Source organism: Lepus europaeus, chromosome 2 (genome assembly GCF_033115175.1).
Source record: "Lepus europaeus isolate LE1 chromosome 2, mLepTim1.pri, whole genome shotgun sequence".
In the NCBI taxonomy this organism is placed as follows: Eukaryota; Metazoa; Chordata; class Mammalia; order Lagomorpha; family Leporidae; genus Lepus; species Lepus europaeus.
The window spans coordinates 152925445-152945535 of NC_084828.1; the positions used below are offsets into that span (position 1 = coordinate 152925445).

The window sequence follows — 20091 nt, forward strand, 5'->3', positions numbered from 1 at the left end:
TTAAAAAATCAATAATAATGACAAAAACACATCTCATAAAGTCAAGTGATCTTATTTAAACTTATACTAGAAGGTTGATATTAGTAACTTCCTTCTTTTTTATAGATTTATTTATTTAACTGGCAGGGAGGGAGGGAAGGAGGAGGGGAGAAGGGAGAAAGAGAGAGAGAGAGAGAGAGAGAGAGAGAGATCTTCCATCTGCTGGTTCACTCCCCAAATGGTGCAACAGTTAGGTCTGCTCCAGTCCGAAGCCAGCAACCGGGAACTCCACACAGTTCTCCCATATGGGTGCAGGGGCCCAAGTCTTTGAGTCGTCCTCTGCTGCTTTCCCAGCCTCATGAGCAGGGAGCTGGATTGGAAGCAACGGCTTCATCTGATGCCATGACAGCTCCTGTCTGTGAGCTTTCTGAAGTGCCCATACCCTGCCTCTATTAAAGCACAAGTTATTCTGAATTTGAAGTTTTTTTTTCTCCTGCTTTCTCTGTTAGACTTTGGAGTTCTTAAAGGTCCATGTTGTATTTATCTTCACATCTCCACTGACTCCTAACTGAAGATATTAACATAAATGTTCTGAATGCATTGACAGATGAACCTAGATAAACCCATGACCAAAGAAAACCCTAAATGCTATCGTTATGAAGTCATTAAGAAAATGCCATTGAACTCCAAATAAGCACAGATTACTTATAGTTATCAAGACTAGAAAATACTTTGTCGTGACGAACTCAGCCCTTGAAGAATGAATTGTCAGGAATCCAATAGAGAGCAATAGAGGAAAGTAGGGCGGAGTATGGAACATTCCAAAGCGCTGAAAAAGGAAAGCATAACACTTGCTCATGGACTAATGCCTGGATCACTGGTCTAAAAGGGAACTGAGTATGTGTTAGGACTCATGTGTCAGCCGGCCATGGGGAGTCACAGAGGGTTTTGAAGTAGGCAAGTAGCAAGACTGTAAATGTGCTGGGAGAAGTGTGATTACAATACATGGAAAGGACTGGATGTGGAAAGATAGTAGACCCAAAGAGAAAAATTAAACAATTAAGAGACTGTACGTAGGAGGCAAAAATACTTGAAATAGCAATAAAAACGGAATAAAACTAAAGAACATAGGATTGTTACGTCTAATGATCCTCTAACCTGTATTTAAAACTATCAGCTTTATATCCTTCATTTCTCTACTCCTGGTCTTTAGTTTAAGTCACGAACATTACCTGACTTGGAACACTGCCAATAGGCTCCTAGACACTACTCCAGGTTCTGTTCTCACATTCACCTTCATCCCCTGCGGCAGCCAGAATTATCTTTTGAGGTAAGGTACCCCTGCTCAGTACTCACCAATAGCTTCCAATTGCAATGGAAATAAAATGCAAACTTCTCACTGCTGTAAGACTCTGTCGAGCCTTTGCCCTCATCTCAGATTTCCCACTATAAATCACCTGGCTGTGGTCACACCTGTCTTCCTTTTGTTTCTCTCAACACAGAGCTCATTTTCATTGGGAGACTTCACATTCCCAGTTCCCTCTGTCAGAACAATCTCGTACACTCTCACGTGTCTAACTTTTAAAATATTTTCACATCTCAGCTCAAATATCGTTTGTTCAGAGATGCGGTCTCTGATCCCAAGTCCTAAGGTAGCCATCCCTCTAGCAGATTAAGTATCCTCCTACCCTGCTTTATTCTTCCAGAGTAACCATCACCTGCAACAGTTACCCTTCTCTTTCTGTACATCTCAGCCCTGCTCCTCCACAGGAAAATACACATTCTGTGATAGGAGGACCCTGGCCATGTCACTCACCACTCTGTTCCCCTCATGCAAAGGATGAGACTGGAACATAACAGATAATCAAGGTACATTTTACAAAGTCAAAATTCTAATTACAGATTCTAGGGTACAAACAGCACTGTACAAGCTTCTCTGAGCTATACTTTGCTTCTTCTCTTACTATGTTATGAACTGCTTTACAGATTGGATTGAAAGACATGGACGTGAGAGCATGTTGCACCTTAGAAAGACACACGGCATAAAATTATTCAAGCAGTTCAGGTTTTGTGATTAAGCAATTTGGTGGCTTTAAAACAAGACAGACCACTTTACTTTACACACTAAGTTCTTTGCCAGAACATGTATGGAGAGGAGACTTGGGAGACTCACTCTAAACATGGACAAGGCCATGGACAGCCTTCAAGGAAGAAAAGAGAGGGAAGCCCCCTAGCTATACATGAACCTGTAGCATTTCTTAAGTGATTTCCCTGAATCTTGGCTTTACAATGTTAATTAAAATATACTGGTGGAGATAGGTTTGAGAAAAATTTATTTATATATAATCTGCATTTTTATCTTAATATTTTTGTATTTTATATTTTTATGGAAAAAAAAACCACAGAAAACCAAATAGCTGAAAGAACAGTTTTTAAGAACTGACACTTGGGGCTGGTGTTGGAAAACAGTAGGTTAAGTGGTTGCCTGCAACACTGGCCTCCCATAGCAGAGTGCTGTCCCCTTTCCTAACCAGCTTCCTAGCATGCCTAGGAAAGCAGCCAAAGATGGCTCAAGTCCTTGGGCCTCTGCTACCCATGTGGGATACCTGGATGGGGATCCTGATTCCTTCCCCAACCCTGGCCTTTGCAGCCACTTGGGGAGTGAACCAGCAGATAAAGGATTTCTCTCTCTCTCGTTTCCTTCTCTGTTCACTCTGCCTTTCAAAAAAAAAATCTTTATTAAAAAATTCACTTTGTTATTACACTGTGCAACAGAAATATTTGAGCCAAGTAGTCAAAATGCTGAGCAAGCTCCCAACCTCACTTCCTGTTTGGTGTGGCTGTCAGAGTTTTATCCACCTCCCTCCTTCTGCCTTGGTTGTTGTTTCTTTTAACTAATCTGGCTCCCATGGCATCTCAGTGTGTGACTCTGCATAGTTGTCCTAGTCTCTCCATTTCCATTATCCATGCATAGCGAGATTAATTATAATCCTAGTTAGGAGACATACCGATCTGAAGTTGTCAAATTTGTAATGATAACTGCCTAGTACTTTTTAAAAGAGATACCTTTACTGCTTGGTTAACAATCAGTGTTGCACATTCTGATTTTATGAGGTCTGCTTTACTGCCTGATTACCCAAAAACTTAAATGTTGGTGAGGAAATGTCTTCTTCCGTTTTATTCAAATATTTCTTGTGTGTCTCTTGAGTGACAATACAATGATGATGTACTTTCTGGAACTATACACTGGGGAGATGAAACACTGACACCTGACACTCTGAGAGTAGCCTCCCTACAAAGTGAGTTAACTGGGTACCTCAAGCCAACCACATGATCTCCCTCAGCATCCACAATTGTCTACAGCTGTGCTTACTCTGAACTCTCAGCTCCTCTGAATGATTTTCATTTTAAAATAGAAAATTCCATCGTTAAAATGCAGTGTAACCTTAACAGCAGACCACATCATCTGACTATTCAGTGTTTGCTACATGGGAGGAAATGAATGTGGAAATCCAGAGGTCTGGGCATTGTAACAGACAGTAGCAGCTGAAATCGCAGCACACGGGTAAGGCTACAGAAGGATGTAGAGGAAGCCACTGGAGGCACTCATGACACTGTACACTGCATCCATGGCTAGTCCCAGGCCCTCATGATTAAATTAACCTTACTAATATTTACGTGATGCCTTACAGTTTAAAGTGTGAACTTAATTTACAAGTTGAGCATCTCTAATCCAATCCAAAACTGGATTTTTGGATTAGGGATGATGACTCAGGAAAGTCAATGTAACTACTCTAAAATCCAAAAAACTGCAAACTCAGAAACATTTCAGAACCCACAACTTTTGCAGAAGGAATACTCAACCTGTACTTACTAATCTACAAAAGTCCTGAGAGGTGGTCACTATTACCTTCATTTCATACCCATCAGAGGAAACCGAGGAGGAAAGATGTTGAAAGTAAACTGTCCACAATTAGAGAGTAAATTAGCTAGAAGCCACTCTAGGATCTTCTGACACAGATTCCATGTGCTTCCACTGGATGACCAAGAATGATGAAGTCCAATATCTAATAGCTACAGACATTACCTACGTGCTAAATGAACTTCTCTGTCATGATGGACATACTGAGCAGAGGAGAGAACAGGCTGCTTACACAAATGAATGGTCTCAAGAGGAAGAAAAATGAGAAGGATGAGAATAACGGTTGTTACTTAAAAAGTCATTTGGTAAGAAAGGAGTTCAAACACAAATAGCAAGAGATAAGTTTTCCTAGCAATACCAATATAATGACTACACAGTACAACCTTATCAGATTCACATGACTTCAAATAACTGTTGGGCATTGATAGAACTGATTAAATATTATTTTAAGATCATCAGCACTACAAATGTAATTTATTTTTTAAAGGGAACATAGGAATCTGTATGCTGGGAATGGAAAATAATATTTATTAAAATATTTGGTTAAAAAAACTTTATTGTTAACACAAGTAGAATACTGCATTTAATTAAGTATGGCTCCTCTATGGATTTTGTATTCTGCTAAAATTATAAAGAAGTGACACCAACTTGAATTATTAGAAATAACTTGCAAACAGTTCTACATACGTTCTTTTGACATCTTGTTCAATCATTGATCGAAGTTCTTTATCTTGGAAGAATTTGTTCCAAAGACTCTGGAATTAGAAGAACAATTCATCTGAAATAAGCTCACACCTTTGTTGACTTTTATGATGTCAATTTAATAACTTTTAAAAATTCAAGAAGGAGAGAAAGAGGCAGGTAGTTCACTCGGCAAATGCCTGCAATGGCCCGGGCTGGGCCAGGTCTGAAGCCGGGAGTCAGGAGCTCAGTCCAGGTCTATCCTGGGTGGCAGGAACTCATCTACTTGGACGATCACTGCTACCTCCTAGGTTCTGGGTTGGCAAGAAGCTGGAGTCAGGAGCCACATCCCGGAATACAAGCTCAAGTAGTCCACTAGGGGTCCTAGGAGTTTTAAATGGCATCGTATACCACTAGGCTAAAACACCTGCCCTGCTCCAATTTACTAGGTTAAATGACTAGATTTACCCTTCCCTGAGTTATTTTATATTTCAGGTAAGAAAACTGAGCTTATGATAATTTTTATTAAAGCACAGTTTAATCTCAAAAGCACATCCTTATTTTAATATCAATTTTTCCAGATTATTATTATTGCTTATATTTTAAAAAATTTCTATTACCTATATCAAGTGAACAATATTTTTGACTGGTCTGTACTTGCTACTACTCCTAAACAACAAAAAGGATTACAGTAGGACCCATTGGCCAAGTGCTCCCAGCTTCAATCTGACCTGAATAACCAATGCACTACGAAAGGCATGTACTGTTTTCTATAAAGGTTTTTTTTATAACCTAATAGGTTTTAAGTACATTTTTTTTTTTTGACAGGCAGAGTTAGAAAGTGAGAGAGAGACAGAGAGAAAGGTCTTCCTTCTGTTGGTTCATCCTCCAAATGGCTGCCACGGCCGGTGCACTGCACCAATCCGAAGCCAGGAGCCAGGTGCTTCCTCCTGGTCTCCCATGTGGGTGCAGGGTCCAAGCACTTGGGCCATCCTCCCCATTGCACTCCTGGGCCACAGCAGAGAGCTGGACTGAAAGAGGAGCGACCGGGACCGAATCCGGCGCCCCAACCAGGACTAGAACCTGGGGTGCCAGTGCCTCAGGCGAAGGATTAGCCTAGTGAGCCGTGGCGCCGGCCCTATGTACATTTTAAAATGTGAATTTAAGGAAAGTTTTAAAAATTACTTGCTGGTGCTGTGGTGTAGCGGGTAAAGCCACTGCCTGCAGTGCAGGCATCTCATATGGGTGCCAATTCAAGTCCTGTCTGCTCCACTTTTGATCCAGTTCTCTGCTATGGCCTGGGAAAGCAGTAGAAGATGGCCTGAGTTTTTGGGCCCCTGCACCTATGTGGGAAGACTGGGAGGTAGCTTCTGGCTCCTGGCTTCAGATCAGCGCAGCTCTACCTGTTGCAGCCAATTGGGGAGTGAACCAGCAGATGGGAGACTTCTCTTTCTCTCTCTTTCTTTCTCTCTCTCTGCCTCTCCTCTCTCTGTGTAATTCTTTCAAATAAATAAATCTTAAAAAAAAAAGTTACTTGATATTTTATGCTGCTGTACCGAGGACCGAATTATGCTAATCATATACATAATGGGAGGATATATATATTAAAGAGAAACTTTCCCCTCCCCTTTTTCAGGTAAATAGAAATCAGAGCAGCAGCAATTCAAGAAGTTACACAGTATCTTGAAAGTAGACTCCAGTCTTCCCTGGAATATGAGTAGAGGTAGGCCTGATCTTTTCCCTGTATTTTTTTCTTCCTCCATATTTACTTCTTTCTCCCTGGGAGTTAGGCCTTCAAGATGAACCCTTGTCTGTCCTCAGCCGCCCTGTCCCCTGCTGCCTTGGCAACCTGGCTCTGGCATCATCTTCACGCTCGCCTGTTACCCTTCCTTCTCCTAGACCCCTGGGACATCTCTCGGTGCCTTTCCGCAGAAAGAGCTCCTACACCTCCTACAGAACACCGTCGGGCAATTTCCGTCAGGTTTTAGCATTACCGTATGTGCAGTAAGAAGACAGCTGACATGAAATACAGTTTTCAGAACGACTGATAACTGGCCACACTGGCCTTTTCCTACAGCTAAAAGAGGCTGAGAGATGAATACAAACTTTACCCCTTCATCCTGTGAAAGGGGATTATTGATCATCAAATCCTGCTGGCCAACAACCTTCCTTGGGTTTGTGATATGCTGGGGAAGAAAAAAACACGAAGATCAGAGACTCTGACCCATACAGAATACACAAGAAAACAATTACATCAATTAAATTTACTATTTACTTACTATTTCTTTAATGTTGCTATACCATGCTCTTAATTCTTTAATTCTACTTATCCATTGACTTTTATCTTGAGGAAGAACACAAAGAAATAGCTGTCAAGAAAAAAAAACAAAATCTTCATACAAATCATAATAAAATGTGAAACTAGGCCAAAGTCAGTCACCTAAAAATTGAAAAGAGCTATGATATTTATGATGTCTCATGTCAAAACCCTCTCCACATTTATATTAAAAATAAAGAAAAATTTACTGAGGTTTGAATCATACTTGAGTATGATTTCAGTGTTAGTGGAAGTGGCAGGGGTTATTAAGAAGCACAAGGTCCAGTGAATCAACTCTAGGTATAAGGCTCTGTTTTAAAACAAACAGGTCAAGAGTAGAGAAAAACAGTGTGAGGACAGAGGTCACAGTCTGCAAGGCGAAGTGATTCCTCTTATAACAACAAAAATGTAATTTATAACTGGCAATCAGCTTAGAAAACAAGCACTCTTAAAAAGACAAATCTGATTTAATTTAGTTTAATAAAACATTAAAATCAATCTGGATTTGGGTTTATTTTTAGCAAATGAAGAATACTAAAAGTTAAACAACAGGGAATGGGGGTGGTATACAAATATTTGTATACAAATATTTTAGCAGCAGGTCTCCTGCCTTTACTGCTGCATATAACAGAAGAAAAATGTATTTTAATTATTAAATCTAAATTATTAAATCTAAAACTGTCCCATATATCATGCATTTCTTACTGTCTTTACTTGCACAGACACAGTATGCTCAATTTATGCAGATAATCCTAAAAACTTTCAGTAGAAGTCATTTTAGAAACCAGTCTAAATCCCAATTAATTCATTTTTGGAGAACAAAGGGGGATACTATTTCAAAGCAATTAAAAAAAATAGCTGCTGATTATCATTACCAGTTTTGGTAACCACAGGCTCTTTCCTTCCAAGACACTAACCCAGTTTCCTTCTACTTCTCGTTGTTGCCTTGACTTCTGTGCTTTTAAACAAAAGAAATGTGAAAAATTCTTTCGATCCTCTATTTATGAAAAGAAAAGCGAGGATGACTAAATGATGGTACTTCATACAGTAAGACCCTGAAAGCTAATTGCCCCCTCCCTTTCCTGCCCAGCTCAAGAATTTCTGCAAACATTTCTGGAGAACACAGAAGTGTTGCTCTGATTTTTGCACCATCCAAAGAAGAAAAGATAGTTATTTCAAATAATTGCTTTATCATCACCAGTTACTCAGGACTAAAGGTGGTTCAATCTCATTAGGAAATGTCCTGTGAAAGATAAACAGGAATGGCCAAACACTGGGAGTGAAGTCTCTTGGAAAATTCAGCGATCCCCTTCATGGGTAATCTTCCAGGGCATCAGGTAATGTGTTGATCTATTGCAATCACAAACTGTAAATAAATATTTTCTTCTTACCTTCCAGCAAATGCTGCGGAACCTGCTGCTTCTCAGCTGCCCATTAATCCCCTTCTGCCTTATTGTTGCCAAGTAATTGTTGTTTACAAATAGTTCTTCCCATTCTTTCCTACAGGAAAGAAACCAAAGCACGGGAATCCCTTTGTTAGAATTCTTCTGCTTAGAGAGGAATGCTACAGGAAATTAATTTTAAACAAGTCTAAGAAACGGAACTTTTAAAACGTGTATATTTAGTTGTGTACTGTTTCTGAATGCATGGCTGTCTTTTTGGACACAGTTCTTCTGTAGATTTAATGAATATGTAGATAGCTATAATTATGCCAGCGACTGAAATTCATAATGTCTAAGGAGGCTATTCCATCTCCACTAAAATGCTGGTAGTGCAGTTCAGTGAATAAACAAAAAAATGAATATTAATATAAATACTTGACTCCAAATAAATACTTGACTGCCAACGACATATTTCCTCAAAAAATACACACAAAAAGGTGAATTGTTGATTACACTGAATTCTCACATGAAATATTCGTGTAGATAAACCTGTTTCTCTTTCATGTTAGGCTGGGCACTTAAGTATTATAAGACTACTTTCTTTAGCTGCTACTGCTATTCACTATTGAAATCTCTGCAACTTCTTTCTACATGATCAGTTTTAAAATTTTAACAGGTGCGGGCAAATTTGAAAAAAGCATCAAAAAATTAAAAAGCCTCACTGTAAAAACTGTTAAAGGCAAGCCTGAATACCTTGCAGTACCTATGGCTGAGTAGATAAACAACTGAAATATGCCTCCCAGGCATGCAGACACCAGGGGCCTAACACCTGTGCCTCATTAATATACAAGTAAATCTGCTCTACTGGGAAACAATTGGAAATTAATTGTCCCAAACCATTTACTGAGTTTGAATAAAGGAATTAGACCTATATTCCCTGCATTCTGCACCAAATCAGACATTAAGAATCATTTGTCAACAGTGGAGGCAAGTAAGATCAGCTTTACGAATTTTCTCTCAAATTCCATCATGCCATGAATAAGCCTATAATTTAAAATTTATCATCAATGCTGAAACCCTGGCAACAATATCTTGAGAGACTTGCTGAAAAGCAAGCACCTTTAGTCATCTTGTACACATGTACATGCAGTCACACCCACCAGACCCTATTCATCTGGGGAAAGGATAATCTTGCATACTATGCTAACAGCCGTGAATATAACTGACTGAACACTAGAAGCTCAAAAATCTGACCTCCAGAAGTGCGACCAAAGACAATGGCCCACTCCCTACTGGCAACAGCAGGATTTCCAGCCTTAACCTGGAACATCTATCCTCAATCATATCTGTTCTGCCAACAGGGACACACATTCTAACCCCATGCTGAAATGCACGCATTTCTACCACCATGCCACAAGAATTTCTTATTGTTATCATCCTCTTAGCAAGAAAAAACACTGTATTTTAATTTTAATTTGCATTTATTAGTGAAACTGCAAAAGGCTCATGCTTTTGGAGTCATTTTATCTCATCTTTTAAAAACTTCCTTTCTTGTCCTTTGCCCATTTTAGGCAGTACAGGATAATGGTTAAGAGCATGGAAAACAGAGCCACACTCCAGAATCAACAAAACCAGTCCTACAGTTAAGAACACTACACAATTTACTAGCTGTTGCAGCAAAAACAAGTTACTCAGCCTCCCATGTGAACTGCAGTAATAACAGCATCTTAATTTCTTCAACTGTGAAATGGAGTAATAGCATCTATTCAAAGAATTATAATGAAAGCTAAAAGAATATATGAAAAGTCTGGAGAAGGATATCCAACACAAAATGTTTTTAAAAATTAATATTGTTGATGAGGGTTGGTGTTGTGACATAGCCTGTAAAACTATCATCTATAATGCCAGCATCCCATATGGGTGTCAGTTCTTATTCTGGCTGTTCCACTTCAGGTACAGCTCCCTGCTGATGGCCTGAGAAAGCAGAAGAGGATGGCCCAAGTGTTTGGGCCCCTGCAGCCATGTGGGAGACCTGGAAGCTCGAAGCTCCTGGCTCCTGGCTTCAGCCTGGCCCTGCCCTGGTCTTGTGGCCATTTGGGGAGTGAACCACCCAATGGATGATCTCTTTCTCACTCTCTCTCCCTCTCTCTGTAACTCTGCCTTTCAAATAAACAAATAAAGCTTTTAAAAAATTAGCATTGTTTTTAATAATAATTATAATATTGCTTCTATTTTAGTATACCTTATTGATCCAAGAGGAAAGTTCTTCATACATCAAAGACATCACACGTTTATCAGCTAGAATTTTTTTTTATCAAACTGTCTAGATTTTCAAAACATTGGAGGCTTTTAATTCATGTATAATTTACATGTAACTTTATGTTCTCTTGTTGCTTTCTCTATTGTTAAGAAACCTTTAATCACTCTAAGGTCAAAGAAATATTCACTGAAATCTTGGTTTGTTTTCTTTTTAACCATCTTAAATCATTTGGATTACTTATAGCACTTTAAATATTTTCTACTTCTAAACAATTTCATATACACTCAAATATCATATTGTTGAAGTTTTTTTCTCATCCAGTTTTTGGTAATAATTTAGACAGGATGAGCAATCGGCACATAAGCACATCAGAGGAACACATCTCAGGAATGCATGAATACCTGTAGGTCTATGGACAAAAGGAACAAAAGGCACAGATTCAAAAGTATTTTGAGTTCCAACAGAAATTCATGTGAAATCTTGCAGTGCTATGGCCTGAAAACACTAATAATTCTGGATACTAGTCGGAATATGAAGGACTCCCTCAGGCTTCCAAAATAAAGACCTAGTCACAGGTACCGAGAAACTATGGAAGTACATGTAGGCACAGCTGGTGGCTAAATTCATTGCCATCTTGTCAAGTTAAGCAGGCTTTTAAGGTCAAGTTACACACTACTTATGTAATGAAGGATAATTATTTGTTAGCTTAAATAAGACCCTGTACCTTGATTACAGTGTTGGTACAGAGAAAAGGAGACTAAGGCATGTGAATTGGAAACATTATCTCTGAAATTTACAATCATTTAAATGTATTCATGGGTACTTACAGTTCTAATTAAGGCATAACATCTCACACTGATGAAGAGCTCTAACAACAGGGGAGCAGAAAGGCCACAAGACAATCTACTCATTGTCTTTCCCTAACATGGAATAGTATTTCATCAATAAATTGTGACACGTGGTAAATAAACATTTATTAAGTACCTGCTATGTCCTTAGCATTCATAGAGGTTTTTTTTTTTTTTTTTTAAAGGATTAAGTGAAGGGAGTGGAACAATGGATGTATAAACAAATAATATGATTGATACAAAGTACTCTAATAAGTAGAGAGGAGAGAAAAATGGTTTCATACTTCAAAATTAAAATTGAAGTTATAAAATAATTGCAGCACCTTAGGAACATCCCAAGCTATTAGCGGTTACGCAGACCCCAGAAGGAAAAATGCTGAAAGGTTTAGCACTTCTAGAGGAGCTAGGCCCAAATAGAAGCTTCTTACATCATAAAATGAATAGTGGGCCTTCTCCTGAACTTCAGTAACACATGGACAAAGAATGGGGAATATCAAAGAGTCAGCTGTGGAATTTTTCAGCTTAATTAACAAAATAGAAAGAAAAGGAATTGCTAAATTTTGTCATATAAACACACACACACACACATATATATATACACTTCAAAAAGTTCACACTTCAAAAAGTTCATGGAAAATAGTATTAAAAGACAAATTTAGGGGCCGGTGTGGCACAGCAGGTAAAGCTGCCACTCATGATGTGGGCATCCCATATGGGAGCTGGTTCATGTCCTGGCTTCTCCACATTCAATCCAGATCTCTGCTAATGTGCCTGGGAAAGCAGTGGAGGATGGCTCAAGTCCTTGGGCCCCTGTACCCATGGAGGAGAGCAGGAAGAAGCTTCTGGCTTCTGGCTTCAGCCTGGCTCAACACTGGACATTGCAGCCATCTTGGAAGTGAACCAGCAGATGGAAGATCTCTCTCTCTCTGCAACTCTTTCAAGTAAGTAAGTAAGTAAGCAAGCAAGCAAGTAAGTAAGTAAGTAAATATATCTTTTTGTTTAAAAGGACAAGTTTATTTCGGTGCAAAAATTTCAAAATTTATGCATAGTTCTTTCTTTAGACACATTTTTTCATGAATTTTTTGAATACTCACAATAGAGGTATGTGAAGAAAAAGAGTGTGTGGGAGGGAGGGAGGAAGGAAGTGAAAGAGAGAGAGAGAGCGAGAGCGAGCACAAATAAATAGCAAAACTCTAACAATGGTGTCATTAAAATGCCAAAAAATCTATTTATGAAAAAATATTTTACATAAATCACCTCTACCCTCTACAATAACCTTCCCAGAGAGTGTTTTTAATCTTCTTTCCAAATGAGGAAACTAAAGTTCAGAAAATTCATTTTGGAGTACCACATCTAAGGTCATAGGGATAAGTTTTCACCAGTCTCACTGTGAAGGTAGGTTAACAACAGCTGTTGTGAGGGTTCATAACCTGGGTCATTTAGGTGTGCAAAAGCCTTGAATGGAACAGTTTAGAGGGATGGGCATTTAAGGATTCCTTTTAAAGGCTGGAGTGCCGTCTAGCGGTAGCTATTCTACCTTGCAGGTACGGGTCCCTGAAAACAATCAGCACCCAAGTTTGGAGAGGCACCCTATGAGGTTTCATTTCTACACTGATGCTAATGGACCAGAGGCTGTCATGGAAGCACCATGTTGAGAAGGACTCTCAAAAGGAACACTGTGACACTGTGCCTGACTACAAACAATGGCCGTGAGTGCCACCTTCATTTCTCAGGGAATCAAACTTTCGCAGCAGCAGCTGATGCCCTCCTCCTTAAGAAGACCTGTTCAGACAGCTCCACTTCCTGCAAGAGTTTTCTATGACATGGAAATCCACTAGACTATGCAATGAATACATATAAATAATAAGGAAATGTAGCTGATGATTACAAAGGGATATATATGCCTAATTATATTAATGTAATATTTTCCAAAGATATGAACATAAATTGATATGAGACTAGTTAGTACTTTCTAAATTTAATTGTTTTAAAAACAAATGATGTATAAATGACTAAATAGTGTACTAATATAGGAATAGAAAATATTTGAATTATTGTTCCAAATGTGATAATACGTTACAGAAAATTATACTGTATCTTATATGATAGTTTCCATCCTAATTCTGGGTATCTTTTGGACAGGAATCAATGTCTTTATGGATCTAACTTAAGAAAGTCAAAAAACTACAATCCTGGCAAAGAGTGTAAAGACGACGTCATACAGTCTAGCACTGAAGATCTCCAACACTTGATTAAGGAGAGATACTGGGCTTCTACTGATGATGACGTTAGTGAGTGTTTAACAGACGAGATCAGCATTACGGGAAGCTCAGCAAGCTACAGAGAGAGACGGGGGACAGATCCTGGCTGTGAGAACCCATTGCTAAGAGGACAGTGTGGCAAAGGGAGCTCTCAGAGCCAATCCCACAGTTAAAAAGTCAGCCAGCCAACCAGTCACGCTCATCTCACTGAGATCAGTAGAGAGAAAACAGAAAAGGCCAGGGCAGGATGAAAGTGACCTTTAAGCAGGACTCAGTCACAGGCAGATGGGTGGAGTATCTGAAGCTGAGGAAGCCAAAGGTCAGCCGGCTGAACTGGATACTAAAAGGTTCATTTATACACTTCCAAACCACTGTATTAATCATGTCACACTCATTTTATCAAATGCAAAGAAAAAGTGAGACAGTAAATTTCTGAATGTTTTTAATCTTTATAAAATATATTAGTGAAAGAATTCTAGCAAAAAATTATTCCAATATTCCATCATTCCAATATTTCATATAGAAGAGTAAATACTTTTATACCATTTTAAAGGTACGATTTTAAAAATAATATTCAAATAGACGAAGGAATATCTAACTTAAAATTAATGGAAATATGAGAAGTGTAAATTAAGTATGTCAGCATCAGACTGTAAAGTGTGGCACCAGATATGGGTAAGCTACAACGTTAGGACTGCAGGTGCCAAGATCAACCAGATAAACACTGATGTTATCTGTAATTACCTCATTTTTAGCTTAAATCACAGGTAATGAGGGAACTCAGAGTCTCTACAAGGCAATTAGAAACTGTACTGGCTTTTTTGCTTCCTGTACCAGGAATTTTTAAAACTTACTTTTATTTAAAGCTTTTTTCCCTCCATAATGAAACATCAGGGCACATCACTTACACAGTTATAAATACATATAAAAACAGAATGCACAATTATCCAGCAGCCTAAAATGGATTTCTTCGTATGTCTTGATAAAATATGTTCCCATATGATGAGGCCCCACCGAAACAAAAGCAAAGAACACTTCACTGCATGAGGGACTGACTGCTAAAGTTACAACGACTTTAGGTTAAGGTTTGAATTGAGAAATCCCGAGATTCCACCTCCATATCCAGAAGGACATAAAGAACTGAATAAATAAAAAAAACCTCATGGACAGTAAGATGTAATGTCTGATTTTGTACAAAAACATGTAGTATTCCCTTCAAAAATAAAGTTTAGCAGCCTCTAAAGTCACATTAAAGTAGGGAAATTCAATTATACTTTTATAAAAATAATCAAGAAAATCTGCATAAGTTTAACTTTATGAAAAATTTCTTACCTTGTTTTTAATTTTATAAAAATGTAATATATAATAGGGCATCATGTTATTTTTTAAAAACAGGATCAACATTAGGAATGAGGTGAGGAAAGGACCCTGTACCAGGAAATCTCTGTGAAATTATCTGGAGTGAATAAATTTTCTATTCTGAGTTCTGCGGTTTCTTTTGATTATTGTTTTTTATTTACTTGAGAGACAGAGAGATATAGGGCGAAACAGAGATAGAAAAAGAGAGGTCCCATCCAGTAGTCTATTCCCCAAATGCCTGCAACAGCCAGGCCTGGGCCAGGCCAAAGCTGGTAGTCGGGAACTCAATCCACAGCTAAAATATGTTTGGTAGGGACTCAAGTACTTTGGGCATCACCACTGTCTTCCAGGGTGCACCTTGGCTAGAAGCTGGAATCGGGAGCTGGAGCTAGGGATCAAAGCTATGTGAGATGTAGGCATCTTAACTTCCAGCTAAATACTTGCCCCTTATGGTATTTCTGATATAATTAATACGTCAGGAAAAATTCCCTCTTTGAGACGTTTCTCCGCATATCTCCCCCACTCTCTTCTTACTGCCATCCTACCTCATTTACGTTGGTATGTAGGATAAACAGCATAAGCCTGATGTCTAACTTTCTATAAGAAGTTAAAGAATTGGCCACACAGTTTCTAATGTAAGTAGTACTGAAAAGGAAATACTTACACATTCAAGAACAAATTATTTTCCAGGAATTTAAAAATAGGCATTTATTTAGTAAAATCCCAAGTCCTAATTAATAGGTCATTTTATCACTCTCTTTTTTAAAAAAGACATTTTATTTATTTGAAAGGTAGAGTCACTGAGAGAGAGAGAGACACAGGGAGATCTTCTTTCTACCAGCTCACCTCCTAAATGGTCCCAACAGCCAGGGCTGAGCAAGGCCCAAACCAGGAGCCTGGAAATCTTGGCCATCCTCCGCTGCTTTCCCCAGGGGGCATTAGCAGGAAGCTGGGTTGGGGGCAGAGTATCTGGGACTCAAACCTGCCCTGGATTAGGGTGCTGGGGTCACAGGTGGTGGCTTAACACACTGCGCCATAATGCTGGCCCTCATCTTATCTCTTAAAGCATGTTTTCCAACACTAGATGGACTTATGGGATATCATACAAATAGAAATATATGTTTGTGAAAAATACTTTCTTTTTAAAGATGAAAATGAGTTATATTTTAAGTGAATCCATCATCCATAGTACAAGTTCTACATCATCACTATCCAACAAAATTTTCTGAGATTACAGAAATGTTCTATAACTAACTGTCCAAAACAGTAACCACTCATCACACAGTAACTAACAAGTTGAAATATGGCTAATGCAGCTGAAGAATCACATATTTGATTTTAATTAATTTAAATCAAAATTTATATGGCTAATAGTTCCCATATTGGACAGTGAAGCTCAAAATGTTTTAACACTGATAATACACAAACACACACACACACACACACGTGGGTTTAAAGCAAAACTATTAAATTTCAAGGAATATAAAGATAAATATACACAGGATACATACTCACATGCAGTACAACTGGAGAAAGAAAACAAACATTAAAAGTAAAAGGAGTCAGACATTTGACCTGGTGGTTAAAAAGCCAGTTAACATGCCCACATCCCATATCAGTGTCTGATCTGAATCTTAGTTCCACTCCCATTTCTAGCTTCCTGCTAATGTACATTCTGGGATGCAGCAGGTGATAGCTCAAGTAGTTGGGTTCCTGCCACCTAGGAGGGGACCTGAATTGGTTCTTAGCTCCAGTGTCTGGAAGGCCTGACGGCCACTGTGGCATGTGGGGAACCAACTAGGGGATCTAAGCTTTCTCTCTCTCTCTCTCTCTCTCTCTCTCTCTCTCCCTGTGTGTGTGTGTTTCTGTGTGACTAAATACAAATCAATTTTAAAAAACTTTTTTTGAAGTTAACTAATACATGTGGTCAAATAAATCAAGGTAATTCCTTAAAAGATGCTTTAACACAGTATGTTGTAACTCTAAGTGCATAGTGGCACCAGTAAGAACTATCAGATATATATGTAGTAGTTTCTTATTCTTTCCTGTCTCTCTCATTGCCTTTTCCCATGGTATTTCTATCACCACCACCACCCTCAGGCCATTGCCTCCTCTCACCAAACTCTTCTCACATACACATGCGAAAGTGAAGAAAGTCTATCTTCAGTGGCAACAGTGTTAGTTCTATTAGGTGCCGGTGGTGGGCAAAGCTGGAAAGACCCTGACCCAGATATGGATATAACCAGACTCTGCAACAGATTGTCTAAAAGAACCAAGAAAGGACAAGTTAAAAAGAAAATAAAAGGGTCATGTGATAAACTTCAGTTTAAGGTCAATTATGGACTTCAAATTTGTTGAGATTAACGTATTTGAATAAACTATTCACACAGGCTTCTGAAGATGTATATCACCACCTAAGCCTCCTAAAAAAATTCACTAGAAATCATTACAAGGTGAACATCCCTTATCCAAAACGGTTAGGATTCAGAAGTGCTTCCAATTTTTTAGATTTTGGAAGATCTGCATAGACTTTACTGGTTGAACATCCTTCATGTGAAATATAAAATGCATTCACAACTGAAACTTTAGGATTTCAGATTTTTATTATAATTTTTAACACTCCATTAATTAAAAAAATGCTTACATATAGTAATTTCTCGACTATCTGGCATGATGAAACACCAATGAATGCCACACAGAAGTGATGTTTTCCCCTCTACACAAAAATGTTCAGAGTACCAATACATTCTAAAACTTAAAAGTTATTTTTGTTCACGTGTGGAGTACATTTGGAAGATACACAGCTATGTATCCTTACATTAAATAATGTTTTTTTCTGTACACCTCTCCATTCTATTTTCAGAGGCATTTCTCTTATGCTCATCGAGGTTACCTGTACCCAATCTATTTAATGCTCATACCATAGTTTCCCCTTATCTGCAGTTTAGCTTTCTATGGCTTGTTATGCCTGGTCAACAAGGATCCAAAAATATTAAATGGAAAATTCCAGAAATGAACAATTTCAGAGGTGTAAACTGTACGTGGTTATGAGTAGTGTGATGAAATCTTACACCATTTTGCTGTCTTGCCCAGTGCATCCATGCTGTGCACACTACCACCCATTAGCCACTTGGGAGCCATTTCAGTCATCAGATCGGCTGTTGGGGAGTCATAATGCTTGTGCTCAGGAAACTTTATTCTGTTTAATAATGATTTCAAAGCACAAGAGCAGTGATGTGGCAATTCAGGTAATCTCACAGAAAAGCAAACTAAAAAGGTGAAACAGTTTGACTTAATAAAAAAATACCCTGAGGTTGACCTACATTAGGGATGAACCTTTGATCTGTGATCTTGTGAGGGAAGAAAAGGAATGTCACGCTAGTTTTAGCCTTGTGCCTAAAATTACAGACGTTTCAGCCATAGTGTGTGATAGTAAGGACTTAGTTGGGAGGCAAAAGATTAATTTTCTGTGGTTTCATGCATCTACTGATGCACACAACACTCCTGAGGTCTTAGAATGTACTAGGGAGTAAGAGGAGGCTACTGTACACTAGCTTTTAGAATTATCAAACCTATACACCTTCGTCATTTGCTCAGACTTTACACTTAGTACATATTTCAGTCTATTTCAACATCATAAACTATCATCTTCTTAAATTTAAATAAAAGGAGAAATGAGACTGGAAGAAAATAGGATTGATTGATAAGGCCTTCCTGTGATGAAATATACTTTAATCAATAGACCTTTCAGCCATTCAAATATTTCTCCTCTATTTATAAGTTTCTGATTATATTCTGGTTGGTTAGAGCTATTAGAATTTAAAATGGCTTATTTATTTTATTTGAAAGGCTGAGTGGCAAAAGAGAGATGATTTATCTACTGGTTCACTGCCCAAATGATCACAACTCATGGGATGGGCCAGGCTGAAGCCAGAAGCCAAGAACTCCATCTAGGTTTTCCACATAGGTGGCAGGAAAGCACTTGAGCCATCAACTGCTGCCTCTTAGTGTGTGCATTGGCAAGAAGCTGGATTAGAAGCAGAGGCAGAACCTGACCTCAGGCACTCTGATACAAATGTGGGCATCTCAAGGGGTGGCTTAACCTGCTGTGCTATTAGAAATGTGACCTTTAAGTAACACATGTTATTAAAGCATATCCAAAGAAAAGTGGAGGAAACCCTTCTATAATACAGAGCACTGTAGTGAGGGAAAGTGTTGGGGGAGACATCGCACCACTTGACCTAGCACAGAAATCAGTGGTGTGGATATCTGACTTCAGTCCTGTCTGTTTCTCATGAACATTGGTACTCCAGTGAGAGGAATATTTTTCCATTCTTTTTTAAAAAAGGTCTACTTATTTGAAAGGCATAGGAAGAGAAAGAGGGAGAGACGGGGGGGGGGGAGGGGGGAGGATATCTTCCATCTGCTGGTTCACTCTCCAAATGGCTGCATTGGCTGGGGCTGGTCCATGCTAAAGCCATGAACCAGGAACTTCATCTGGGTCTTCTGCATGGGTGCAAGGGCATAAGCACTTGAGCCATCTTCCACTGCACCATCTTTCCCAGGAGCATTAGCTAGACGTGGATCAGAGTTGGAGCAGCCAGGATCTGAACTGGTGCCCAAATGGGATGCCGGTGCCATATGCAGCAGTTTAACCAGGTGTACCACAGTGCCAGTCCCAGGAGTAGTATTTTTCTTACTAATTTTTAAAAAATAGTTTCTTCAAATCACAATGAAAGATTAACCATTTTCTTATTATTTCCTTTTCCAAATTAAATTTTTATCAAAAGTCTAATGTTAGCTATAAGTGACCCTTCTGCGAAATTTTTACACTATTTTAAAGTTCAAATACTTTAACAGAACCTAAATCTGGTCCTGATTTTACCTTTGGTATATTAAATTTGCTATTGTGTTATCCATATTTCTAATAATTTGAGTATTCCCCAAATGAATGTCATAAAATTTAATTATATGACCACAGATATCTTTATATGAACCAAACAGATGTTTCCAGAAATATTATCAGAAAATTGAGGTTTAGCACCAAAAAAATCTCATTTTTCTATAGAGCCTTTTAAGGTA

General features: G+C 38.6%; 1 protein-coding gene across 1 annotated transcript in view; it reads right to left on the bottom strand.

Moving 5' to 3' along the window:
• TBC1D5 (TBC1 domain family member 5) overlaps positions 1 to 20091 on the bottom strand; it is a 625580-nt gene that overhangs the window by 262957 nt on the left and 342532 nt on the right. The window contains exons 6-9 of the mRNA XM_062215140.1: positions 8291 to 8399; positions 6862 to 6951; positions 6694 to 6768; positions 4589 to 4656 (exon numbers count right to left, since the gene is read on the bottom strand). Coding sequence (XP_062071124.1) covers positions 4589 to 4656; positions 6694 to 6768; positions 6862 to 6951; positions 8291 to 8399 — 342 coding nt within the window. The remainder of the gene's footprint in view (positions 1 to 4588; positions 4657 to 6693; positions 6769 to 6861; positions 6952 to 8290; positions 8400 to 20091) is intronic.